At 43.8% G+C, this 12,993-nt stretch overlaps 1 protein-coding gene across 1 annotated transcript; it reads right to left on the bottom strand.

The window, feature by feature from the left end:
* Nucleotides 1-78: 78 nt before the first annotated feature.
* On the bottom strand, nucleotides 79-12,711 carry wfs1b (Wolfram syndrome 1b (wolframin)). The gene is made up of 10 exons (XM_030062479.1): nucleotides 12,549-12,711; nucleotides 10,905-11,327; nucleotides 8,413-8,489; nucleotides 8,046-8,190; nucleotides 5,329-5,502; nucleotides 5,147-5,227; nucleotides 4,836-4,993; nucleotides 4,192-4,428; nucleotides 3,855-3,973; nucleotides 79-2,973 (listed from the first exon to the last, which is right to left on the bottom strand). Exons 2-10 carry the CDS (start codon nucleotides 11,323-11,325, stop codon nucleotides 1,431-1,433), a joined length of 2,955 nt encoding a protein of 984 aa, XP_029918339.1. The 5' UTR covers nucleotides 11,326-11,327; nucleotides 12,549-12,711; the 3' UTR covers nucleotides 79-1,430.
* Nucleotides 12,712-12,993: the final 282 nt, after the last annotated feature.

The following is a 12,993-nucleotide window of genomic DNA, read 5'->3' as shown; positions in this document are numbered from 1 at the left end:
TTAAAACATGAATGCATTTCTAGTCATTTAAAACATCCAACAAGTGACAGATTTTGTCAAGAATAAGAAGGCAAAAAACAGATTTTTCATCAATTTATTGGTCACAGTATGGGGATACAGTAGTGACAAACTAACCTGAAACACTTACATCATCACTGAGGGACAGCAAATGTTCGATATATTAAAACCCTGCACAGCAGAGATGGGAAGATAAGAAAGGGCGAGGGATAAAACAGCTAGAGGAGGAACAGAAAGGCACATGAGGACAAAGAGAGCAGAGATATACTTGTAAGTGCACGGTGATAAATATGAGCTTTGAAGCAGGTGAGCTTCCAAAGGTTGAGGATTAGGGAAATAATTTAGTCTATTCACTCCCAAAGTTGCACTGCGGAGCACATTAGCATTACTGGCTGTACATCTTCAAACCTGAATAAAAAGAAAACAATAACCATGTTTCACAATATCACATGGGATCCGCATGTGAGATAATATCTTGTAAGGCACTTCAGAGCCACCTCTCATACTAAGCATTTCAAAATGACATACTAGGAATATCATATAATGAACCGTAATTAAAGCTGTACAACAGATGAAGACCTCTGTGTTCACAACAGTACCATAATCATATGAAAAAAAAATCTATCCATAATTTTATGTAGGCCACAGATAATGCATCAGCAATTTCTGATGCATTCTGACAACACTGAAATGACAGTTTGGTAAGGAAACTGTCAAGTACAAACACTGCTGCTGATTTTGTAGTTACAATGCCAAACAATTGATGACAATTAGACATACAAATGTTTGCAGATTTATATACAAATGAGCAACTTGACTTCATTAGTGGATTGAAATGTTCATAAACACACTACTGACCACTGACAGGGGCTGACAGTGTGAGAGTGTGAGTGTGTGTGTGTGTGTGTGTGTGTGCGTGTGTGTGTTTCTTAAGGTAGTGTCCTGTGTTAATTATATTACTTAATCTAAAAACTTTTAAGTTTGTGTTTCTCCCCTACCTTACTTCTTGTTTTATACTTAAATGCCTTTGTATTCTCAAACACTTTGGCTCAAAAACTATAAAAACACAAACACTCAAAATGCATATTTACAGTGGCACACATTCAAGTAGCCATACAACACTACTACTGGATCTCATCGTGGGCAACTATGGTGTACAACCGTTTACGTTCTTCAACTGCACATAATGTAATTATCACACATGATATTAGCGTCAACATTTTTCTCCCCCAGTGTATAAATATATATACACTAAAGTGTGCACTCAATGCAGGTATAACATTATCCAGTCTACAATCTGCTGCTTTTTGTAGTCCATAAAGCATTTTTCATTCTGTAAATAGCACACCCACTCAAAAAATTATCATGTAGTCATGTGATGTACAAAATATCCACACTAAGTGTCTCTCCATCTACCCTCCCTCCTGTGGCCCACTCTCTGTCTCAGTTTGGGCCTCTAGCTCTATCTGAGCAGTCAGGAAGGGGTTAAAGAAGAAGTCAAAGGCAAATTGCAGCGCACTCCGGGACGTGCGCCTCCAGTCATGTTCGATCTTATACTGCCGGCGGCTGGGCAAGAGGGAATCAGCACATGAAATGCAGTGGATGGCTTTGAGTTCAAACACAGGCCATTTGGAGCCTAAACGACCCTCGAGAACGGTGCTGAACTCCACCAGGCTTCCTGTCTTCAAGTATAGCAGCACGGGCCTAAACTCATTACTTGCCCGCAGGACAATGTCTTTAGTCGCGTCCTCGTCCTCTATGATCGTCCCGTTCTTGGTCTTCTTCTCTAGTGGCATACCCATTGTGACTTCAAATTTGTATCGATCGAAGCGTTTGACGTGACACTCGTGCTTAGCGAGGTTTTTCAGTTTACAGAGGGGATGTTCTGGAAGGAGGACAGGGGCAGGGTGGGGTTGGGACTCGGCTGTGGCGTTCTTCCCCTCATCGCATAATGGATACGCCTCACCGTACAGACACCGCATCCAATTCCCAACGAATACCGGTAACAGGTTGATGACCGACTGTGCTCCATTCTCAATGTCTGTCACACGGACGTATTTGAAGCGTCCCGTCCAGGTGACACGGTGTCCTTCGAGGTGAGAGCAGAGGATCTGAGTTTGGGCCATGTTGGACTCTTTCCAGGCTCGTGGGCCACAAAGGTTGCCGTACTCAGGCCACGTCAGGGTGGAGTTGTAAACCTTCATGCCTTCTGACCGGTAGACGTATATCCAGCAGAAGAGCACCACTGCACTGAGCCACACCAGGATGAGCTTGACAATGCTGCTCCGCGACAAAGATCGAAACACTACGATGGGGTTGAGGCTGAACCGGGTCCATAGTCTCAACACTACCGGCACAAAGCAAACTGTCACTGTAACCACCATCTTGGTCAGTTCCAAGGCTACAAACCACTGTAGCAACTGGATGAGGAGCATGGCAGCCAGGCCCAGTGATAGCACAGGAAGGGCAAACAGGAAGAGGAAGTAGCCCACGCAGGTGCGGATAAGTCCGATGGTGGAGGAGTTATTGAGGAACACCAAGCAGAGCTCACACCAGGTGAAGCACACCAAGTATGGGACCAGGCACAGGTAGGTGCCCTTGAAGCCTTTCAGCTGGGCCATGCGAAACAGGAGATAGAAAAGGTGCCCATACAAGAAGCAGGGCACACCTAGGTTCAGCACCACCAACTCCCCTAGAGGCACAGTGATAAAAGTCTTCCCAAAGGCCTTGAGGAACCAGAGGGAGTCTGGGAGGAGGTGAGTGAGGGAGCAGGCACCAGAAAGGACCTCTGTGAGGAGCGCTTTGCGGGCAAAGATCTGAGCAGAGGAGTGAAGGCTGAGGAAGGAGGTGACAGTGAAGAAGAGAGCCACGGTAGCCAGCTCTGAGCATGGGATCCAGGACTTATCGGCCACAGGGAAGGAGAAAACCACAAAGACCACCGACAGCAGGAAGTACCTGGGAAAATGAAAAGCCAAGATTTAATGATTTTGTTGCACATAGGCTTGTCATCTTGATTTCGTTTAGGTTTTATTATTTGGGGTGAGTACTTCAAATAGAAAGTGTAGAACACGCAGATCCAAATCATGGAGGTGCAGGACAGAACAGTAATAGAAAACTCCTCAGAATAACCAAGGTGCATATTTCACCTGCATACATTTTTCCCTGCTTCTTTATGTTCTGTGATTGTTTTTTCTGTATGTCTGTGTTTTTATCAGTGCTCTAGTAAAGATGTTGATTGGAGAACTTCTGCAACCAGCAATCATTAACCCTTTGATGCATGAATTATGAAAGCCTGAGTCAAGATTTTTATCTTATGTGTGTTTACTCTTCTTAGGGCATGAACTTTTTTGTGAGTCTTCATACTTCTTTAAGGATGCAGGACTGGCATTATCATGTAATGATACTAATATTAATATGTGTTCAGCAACACGAACTGACAGTCTCTGCATAAACCTCAATGGAGGGGAGCAGCAGAGAGCATTATAACAGCTGATATGCAATTCCACCATAGAAACCATTGCATTTAGGAGAAAATGTCTTTTAAACAGCTGTCCACTGTAGTGACCGCTATGCGCCAAAGGGTTAAAAACTATATTAAACAATGCACACAATAACAGTTACATGAATCAATAAGAACTCAGTCTGCACTAAGACAGACTGCAAGAATGTTGTATCTAACTAAATAGGTTTTCCTGAGGTGTTCAGGAAAACTAGTCAAGCCTGAACTTAACTAAACCTCTATTTGCATAACAGCAAAGGAAAAAAAAAAAACATGCTCAACTGAGTAAATGAAAAAATGAATGAAAATAGATGTGGATGAATCGAGGTGCACTTACAGGTAGGGTTCTAAGTGTGTCCATCCAAAGTTGGTTTCAGCCTGCTCCAGGTCCAGACCCGGTTCAAAGTGAGACAACAGGTCTGTCAAAGCTCGGAAGTTTTCCCATGCTTTTGAATTCTGTAGAGAATAATTGTTCGTTATTTTACCTTTCTAATTTTCCCCCTCAGATAAGCACTTCTCTACTTCAAGGCTAAAGTGGGTCTTCTGACAGAAGTCAAAAATGCTTACATTTCTACAATTACACAGGCTATGGGTAGTTATATTAACAAGAACACAACAGAACTGAGCTCTGTTCAAAGTGTGGAGCTTTAACTGTAATATCAGTAGTCGCTGACCTGAAAAACACGCAATGTGCAGATGACCATGGAGAAGAAAGAGAGGTAGAACACCAGCAGAGGGATGATGAAGATGAAGAATTCAATGGTGAGGTTGGAGATGATGAAGAAGAAGATGAGCGCGTTCACATGGTGTGTGGGAATCAAGGCACTGAGCCACTGCATGCCGGCTCGTGATGCCCAGTCGATGAGATGCTCCTTGATCTCCAGCAGGGCGTGCAGGGGGAACTTCAGCACCTGGTGATGGCAGGAGAACAGAGGAGGAAGGCAGGGGTCAATACGTCACTGAAGTCTAAAATATGGAAATGAAAGAACAGAATTTCCCTGGAAAAAATAGTGAAGCTTTGTCACTATTGGACAAGCACCGGGACCAGAGCCCTTCTTGGACTCAATGGGACGTAATTGAAGCCATGGTGTTATGTGTAAGAACAGAAAGAAATCAAAGGAAAGGCAGCAAATGAATTAGTATTTAAATTGTCATGATTTTACCTTTTTTCAAAGACACACTGAACTTAAACAAACAAATGCAGCAATGGAAAAAGACAAGAAGGAAAAGGCAGAGAGCAAGAAATAGTTCTTTTGCAAGGATGTTAGACATCATAGGCTAGGTACATCCTTATACACCAAGTCTGAGGGCTTCATACCTTTTGGTGGAGGGGCAAGTCATCTGGGTTCTTCACAACTACATCATCATCATCGTCATCATCACCTCCCTCCCCAGCCATGGCCGGCGAGGGCGCAATGCCTTGTGCGTACTTCTTAGTCATCTCAACAAAGTCATCCATAGCAACATGTGAGGAGGCTAAAAACATGAAAATGCAAACATGAAAATGTCATTTTATCTGTCTGGATATTAGGCAATCACATTAGGCATCCCTGTTCTCCTGCTGCAAATGGCCTACAGCTCCTGAGACCACTTGACTTACAATGAAGGGACACTTCAGATCAAACGTACCATCGCTGCTGACCAGACTCTCCAGGACTCTCCTCTGTTTCTTGGCAGAGCTGGAGAGAGGACCTGGGGAGGGTGGCTCCCCTGTAAGTGGAGAAAAGACAGCATGATAAGGTATCTGCTCCAAGTGTGTACAAAGTATCACATAGATTAAAATTAATCGTCAGTCTGTCTCCTCTGAGTACCTGGCTCTGCGTGGATCTGCCCAACGTTCTCCAGCATCTCAGAAACGGCCACTGACTTCTTCCTCTCTGGGTTCAGCTTCCAGTACATGAGTAGAGCTGCCTTCCTCACTCCCCTCTCGAAGCGCGTCTCCTCACACAGCTTCCTCACCTCCACTAAGTTCTCTGATGTGATGCCTGACAAACACACACACAAACGTGCAGGGTGAAACTGACAGTACAGCAGGACCTGAGCGGCAGGATGAACTACTCCCACAGAAGCACTGACTCTGACTGTGAAACAGGCTACGCTACAGTGAGGGGTATATCGTTTACAGTTCAAATATATCATCATCAGCAGCATCTGAACAGATGTTACACCACACAGTGACAGTATTCACTGACTTACCCGGCATATGTGGAGAGGCATATGCAATTCCTTACGGCTACAATATTTCTTTTAAAACAGAAGTTATTAATATGTTAAATGATTTGACAGTCTATGGTTAAATCCAGATAATTGAGCAGATGACTTTATTTTGGAACATCTATTAACAGTAAATATAAATGTTGCAGCAGCAATGGGATTATAATAAATTACAATCAAATTAAAACATTATCAATATCATATCTATATCGTAATACATGGTCATCAAATCCACATTACTAATTATTGTTTATCACAAATCACGTGGTGTAAATATTTTGTAAAAGCACCAATAAGCATCCTTTGAATTTCACCACAATACTGATATCAAAGTATTCAGTCAAAAATATTGTGATATTTGATTCTGTCCAATTTGCCCAACTGTATTTCTTTCTCACCTGCTAGCCATTTTTAAGATACTAATTAAGCTGTGCATTACTCATGCACAGTGCTTTTCCCCTCACTCACTGTGAGTGGGAGTGGGTTTATGGTGCTAAAACAGATTCATGGATGTGCATATTTGTGTATAGCGGGAAAAAATATGTGGTTTACTGCCCAAACCAATCAATCATCTAAACTGTTCCAATTATTCAGTGAAAAATCATACTTCAATTGATTGAAACAGATCATAGTTCATAACTCCACTATCTATGTCATATCAAAATAATCCTTCCATAAATAAGAATAAATACTAATGATATGACGTGGTTACTCTACAGTTAAACTGGGTTTTAGAGAAGTGATGGTGCTAAAATCAGCTTTTTAAATAAATAAAGTGATCCTCAAACTTTATTGATCAACATAAGGAAGTTCCTCTTGCTCACATCCCTCCTCAGAGAGAAGAGGCTGCAGGTTCAAATGCCCTCAATAAAAAACACTTCAGCAGAGTTGATACTTGCCAAAACAGGGTTTGAACCTCAGTCCTCCAATTAAACTGACAGCTGACAGTCACTCTAACCACAAAGCCATCCTAATGTCAAATTAATGTCCCAATTAGAGTTCTCATCGGGCCTGAAAATTAAGACCCGACCCGACCCGGGCCGGACTGGGCCAGCCCGAGGCCCGACCCGACCCGACTAATTAGCCGAACTTTAGGCCTGACAGCCCGATAAAGCCCGAAAAAAAAAAAAAAAAAAAAAGGTAGGCCGCAGCACCGGGGCACCATCAGTCGGTATCAGGCAGCTCACCTGTCAGATCCGGCAGACCTGACGGGTGGGCGCGGTATCGGACGGTGCCGCGTCCGGCCCGCCTGATGCCGACTGATGGTGCCGCGGCATGTGCGGGTCAATACATAGCAAAAACCGTCCCTGCTGCCGAGTCTGCCAGCACAGCGAGATACTGCTGCAACTCTCTCTCTCTTGTTTGCGCTGCGCTCGCACAGCTGGTTGTCTGTCTGTCACTGAAAGTTTAGCCTCCAAATCCAATCCAGTCTCTCACTCTCTCCACCAGTCACATAAAAATGAAACGTCATAATCAATAACAGAACACATAATTCTATTTTTTTTATTTAGAAAAAAAAAAAAAAATCCCCCACAGAACCCGAAGCCCGACCCGACCCGCCCAATTCACGTAAATTTTAGGCCCGACCGGGTTCGGGCAGAATATGAGAACTCTAGTCCCAATGTAACCTTTTGTCACAACACAAAGCAGACATCTGCTGGGTGTACAAATACACCCCTGCGTCAGTACTTGGTAGAAGCACCTCTCACTGCATTTACAGCAGCAAGTCTTGTGGGGTATTTCTTTACCAGCTTTGCACATCTAGAATCTGCAATTTTTGCCCATTCCTCTTGGCAAAATAGCTGAAGATCAGATTGGAAAGTCAGTGAACAGCAATAATCAAGTCTCCCCACAGACTCTCAAATGGACTGAGGTCTGAGCTTTGACTGAGCCATTCAAAGACATTAACATTGTTTGCCTTAAATCATTCCAGTGCAGCTCTGGCTGTCTGCTCTGGGTCAGTGTCCTGCTGGAAGGTGAACCTTCACCCCAGTCACTAGATTATTCCTGTCCAGTTTCTCAGTACCTGCTGATGAAAAGCATCCCCACAGCATGACGCTGCCACCACTGTGTTTCGCGGTGGGCATCCAACAGATGTCTGCTTTTTCGTATTAGTATTTTGCACCTTCAAGGCATTATGCATGGTGTGTTAATCAAATGGTAAAATTAGAATTCCAGGTTGTAACACTGCAAAATCTGCAAAAGTCCAAGAGGGGGGGATACTTACGCAAGGCACTGCACCCTCATGAGTTTAGTGCTAAAAAAAATCACTTAACATAAATATCACAAATCTTAAAGGTGGACGTTTCGTCACCTTTGCTGGAGGCCAGGCAGCGCTGCAGCAGCTTGACGGCGTCCTTGCGGCCCTGTTTAGCAGCCTGGACCAGCCAAGTGACCGCTGTGCAGTTGTTCAGCTCCTCATCTCTTTCTTCTGCTAGTGCAAGGAAGAAACGTCCCATCTGGACATGGGCACAAAAGGACACACACACACACACACACACACACACATACATTTTGCTCAGCAAGGCAAGCATTCTTGTGACTTGGTCAACTCATGACCTGACCTTCCCAGCAATATGTCAGTCCAAAATAACACTGATCACTGCCTGGCTGACCTGTTCTTTGCCCACCATATGGCCATTAAAGTCAATAAATATTTAGAGTGCAGTTTTGACACCCACCTTGGTCTGTGCTTTGGCATCTCCAGACTTTGCCCTCTCCTCCAACTCCTCAAAATTTATCTCTTCCTCTGGCTCCTCTGGGGGAAAAAGAAAAAAAAAAAAACAATTTATCATACACTGTACTTTGGTTCAAAGGTCTCCAAACTTTTCTCCAAACAGATGCACATTATGTCACAGACCTATGTAAGACAGTGTCCCATAAGACCACCCTATAAGACTTCTGTTTGGTGATTTATTGCAGAGTTGTACTGTGGGTGGAGAGATAACATTAGAGAGAAAGAAAGCTATGATCAACACAGCCATGATAATGATATTCTGTTGTGCTAATTTAACAGTAAACTTTAACTACTCTACACGGATTATCATACCACTGAGTAGACTAGATAGTCACTTTGCTGCAGAGCTATGTGTGTAGTGCATTCATCATAGCCCCTTTCTATTTATGAGAAGGTACAAGTGTTTACAAGTGGCTTTGAAGTTTGACAAATGCATCATTGATATACACAGTGGTGGGTGTATGAAATTCAGGAAAATATGATAGAAAAATCAAAGGGATATCCTTGCATGTGCTAGCTCCAGTTGCACCACCCACACCCACACTTACAAAATGTGTTGTCGGTCTTACCCCTGCTGTCTCTTCATCGATGTCCATAATACTTTATATTGAAAACAGGACATTCAAATTACATTACTACAGAGCTACAAGGCTGAGCAAGCTGTCTATATTCAAGTCAGAATCTTAAATGGTGATGAAAAACATTCTACAAATATCATCATATTGTTGAACTCCTTGGATTATTCTTACCGGCCCAAAAAATGGTGGAATCATTTGTAGTATAAAATAGTGTTTTTTAAATGCATCCAGTTCTTTTTCCCCCCTCAGCTCTGCTTTTAAAATAGCCTGCACACACAGTCCAGAAAAACATCAGTAGTCATATGGAAAGAGTCTAGCTCAGACATCTTCATTCGCCACTTGATAAGAAAACTGATCCCAACAGAGAGGGTGCACAGCTATATTTTGAGCATGAGTCAGATCCTTCCAGAAACAACTCCTGTCCTGACAGGCCGTTCCACTGAACATTGTTGACTTATTATCTTTTTTCAACCGGTGATCTCAGTTCACCACATGCACTTCATGTGGTAAGCTGGCGGCCTGTAGTGTTATGGCGTCTAAATGCACTGACGTGAGGTGCCAACTTCGCTGTGTCTCAAATACGTGGTGAGTACTAAAAAAGAAAGCAGGGTGGCGAGAAATGTGGAAAGACTTTCAAGTTGCAAAACACCCAGAGGCTGTAAGTGATACCGGCGAGGAGGCGGTGGTCTGTCTGTGCCTGTCCATCACTAGGGAGCAGCCGGAAGTCCGAAGAGGATCCGATAACTTCCATCAGACGCCTGTAAAACCTACTCGCATGGTGCTCATACCCAGCCCTCTGCGTCTAAGCGCCAAAATAACTGTTTGTTTAGCACAAGCAACAGCAGCTCCAATGATGTAACACACAGGACACATTCCAATGCAAGCTGCCTACATGTTCATCAACTCCCTTTATGATTGTGTGTTCAACTTTAGACAGGACACATGGTGCATAAAGCTCAGTTTTTGGAAGACAGACAGAAGTCTGCTGGAAGAAATGCTGTGAGTGTACACTTCTGTGCTGCTGAGGTGTTAGATTTCACACTTCCCAGTCATACTGCGTCTTTACATGCCTGGAAATCACTGCCACTGCCAGCGAAGCAACAAATTAAAATTAGATATTCCCAGTAGCACTGAAAACTCTTCCCCTGTGTTAACTTTAAATGCAGGCTTTGGTTAGTGGAACCTGAGTAGTTTTTTTTTTTTTTTTTTTTTTCGAGCAGCAACAGATAGAGATAAGGCAGGTTTTTCTCCTCAAGTCAGCAATAAGGGATGGGCTGCTTTACATGTTGTGGTACATGTGTAGGGTTGGCATGGAGACACAGCACCTCACGCAACATGAATGGGAGTGTAAGATTTGCTGATTGGATGTGAAGCAGGAAGTGAAACAGTCAAAGAGCTGCTGACTGGGGGTTATAACAGCAAAAACTCCAATGATCAGAGAACGATTTCATGTGTGTATTAGGGCTGAACGGTTCATAGAAATATTATCAAAATCGCAGTATGGCCAAGATGCAATTTTTTAATAAAAGTAAAATGTGTGACAAGACGATGTTGTAAATAAATTATTATGATGCTGCAGAGATGCTTTGGAATACAAATTGTATTTTCCAGATGTAAGAAAACATGTTTGTTTGGTACAGACCTCAGCAAAAAAACATCATCATTTTAATAGCTTTTTTAATTGAAAATAAAAAAAAATATCATGCAAAGTTACAATTCCTGCTAAAATCATGAATCACAACACATTCCCAGCATCTATAAAATGAATTGCAATAAGACTTTTTTTTTTATCATATCGTTCATCCTGAGCGTGCATGCATGTGTTTTGGGAGAGGGGTCCATCAGCGACCTTTCTCACCTGGTTCAGGAGCGGGAGCCGGCTGTGGACCAGCAGCATCAGCTGCTGAATGTCGTCTGGTCGTGGAATTCCCTGTGGAAGCTGCATTGAGCTGAGATCGGCCCGAATGAGAGAGGCTCCTTACAGGATGGCGGAGGGGGGAGGTGGGGGGTGCAGCAGGAGAGGGAGAGGGGCTTGACTGAAGCGGTGAGGCACAAGAGGAGGCAGTTGAGGAGGAAGAAGGGGAGGGGGAAGGGGCAGGAGAGGCTGGAGTGGTCGGCCTGGCAGGTTTAAGCTTTGGCTGGGTTTCGGCCGGGGCAGCTTTTGGGGCAGCTGGAGATGCGGCGAAGGAGGCAGGGCCAAGCTTCGGGGCGGCGGAAGAGGAGGGGGTGGGTTTCGGGGTGACGGGGGTGACGGGGGTGCCAGGCGGCGATGGTTCCATGTCTGAAAAACAGCGTGAGATAAATCACTGCAAACCTGTCCTTCTGTATGTGAAATCAACAATGTTGAACTAGAATGGCAGTGGGCACATATTTAACAGCCCACAGCTGCAATGGCATACATGAGTGGCAGGCCAGAGGGAGAAAGAGTGAAGAGGGGGCGGGACAGCAACGTGTGCTGGATTGAAAGTGCACATAAGGGCAACTGGTGCACCTGTGGGAGAGTAACAGCTGTCTCAAAGGGACAGTCTCTTCCTGTCAAAATGCCTCTGGTGACTTAGCTCTTACTATGTAAGGCATCCACTGTACATTAAAGAAATCATTAACACACATCATATCTTCTCACAAAAAAAGCAGTGCAAAAAGGGCACTAGGGATGAAATTAATTAATTCCAAGATGGATTTAGGCTATTTAGGATGTAGGTCGGTGATTCTCCACCATGTACTATCAAGGCCCAGTTTTGTCCATATCGTCATTCCAAGTTGCAACAAGACACTGTTAACTGATTATTAACTAGTAACTGATTTCACTGACTGGTATACGTTCAACTAGTGAGGTGAGCTGGTTTAACTTTAAGTGGTCAGCAAGAAAACATGCAGCTCTTGGATCTTGATGTCACTGACCCACATCCTAAAAAGCTTCATTCAAATCATGCATGCATTCTACACATCCCCACTGCACCCTATGTAGTGTCAGAAGTTTGTTTTGGTTGAGCAGTGTCAAACACCCGCTTATCAGGATACTCTTTAGTGTTTTTCCTGATAGCCAGTCTGCCATGTGGCCTCCCAACATACACACGTCACAGCCTCTGCTTTTGGCAGCAGCCTGTCAGTGCCACCACCATGAGGCTATATTGAGAAGGAGGTGATATCCTTGGACTGGCGTGCCATGAAACGTGATGTACCCTGCTGCAACTCAGGGAATCCCCCTTTGGCCGGCAGGAATAGACTGCAGTGACATTGAATTAACTGGTGGGGTGGACATGTAAAGTGATGTCCAAGTGGCTAATGTGCAAAGTAAATACGTTTTCCACAAGAATGAGGCCGGTGCCGGAGTCGCTCCCGCTTTCATGTCTACTACCTTTATACTTTCTGTATCTACAATGTCATAAACAATAAATAATATGTTAGGGACAGTCTGTTCCACAACAAAATTAAAGTTGGCGTCGGTGCTAACATGCTAGCATGAATGTTTACCAAACATGTCATTCCGCTGTCTGCTCACCTTCACGACCAGGACACCAGTTTGACTTTAATCCGCTCGGTGAAAGCTTCTACAAACGTCTCCAAATCTTTGTTTCTCAAAGTCTCCTCTCATTCATCCCTTTCGCTTTCGTAACCTCCGCTCCGTCCACCGAGTCGGTGGTCAAACTCCACACACACTGATGAAACACAGGGCAGCCGCTCAGCTGCTGCGGACCACGTCCACGCCCACTAGATACTCTGCGTCCTCTGATTGGGCAATTCTACATCTACACTCGATTTGATTGGCCACACAGGCAGGAAGTTCAAATCATTTCTCTCAGGCAAAAGTAGTAGACAACGGAACGTTTTGAAATTACAGATACATAATTAAATATTTTTCAGAGCAATTTTAGGGTGTTTTAAGAGACATGAAATAATTAACTGTTTAATTTATACATGAACCATAATTTTTAAAAGTCTCCACC

This window comes from Myripristis murdjan, chromosome 10 (assembly GCF_902150065.1).
Source record: "Myripristis murdjan chromosome 10, fMyrMur1.1, whole genome shotgun sequence".
NCBI lineage: Eukaryota > Metazoa > Chordata > Actinopteri > Holocentriformes > Holocentridae > Myripristis > Myripristis murdjan.
The sequence above is the reverse complement of the archived record's forward strand: the minus strand, read 5'-3'. Positions and strand labels throughout refer to the sequence as shown.

Excerpts from the sequence above, each read along its gene's own strand:
- wfs1b (XM_030062479.1), bottom strand. The coding sequence starts at position 11,325 with ATGGAACCATCGCCGCCTGGCACCCCCGTCACCCCCGTCACCCCGAAA. Across the intron at positions 8,191-8,412 it reads ATGCCAAAGCACAGACCAAG|ATGGGACGTTTCTTCCTTGC; the intron begins GTGGGTGTCAAA and ends GCCCATGTCCAG. Across the intron at positions 5,228-5,328 it reads GCAGATCCACGCAGAGCCAG|GGGAGCCACCCTCCCCAGGT; the intron begins GTACTCAGAGGA and ends CTCCACTTACAG.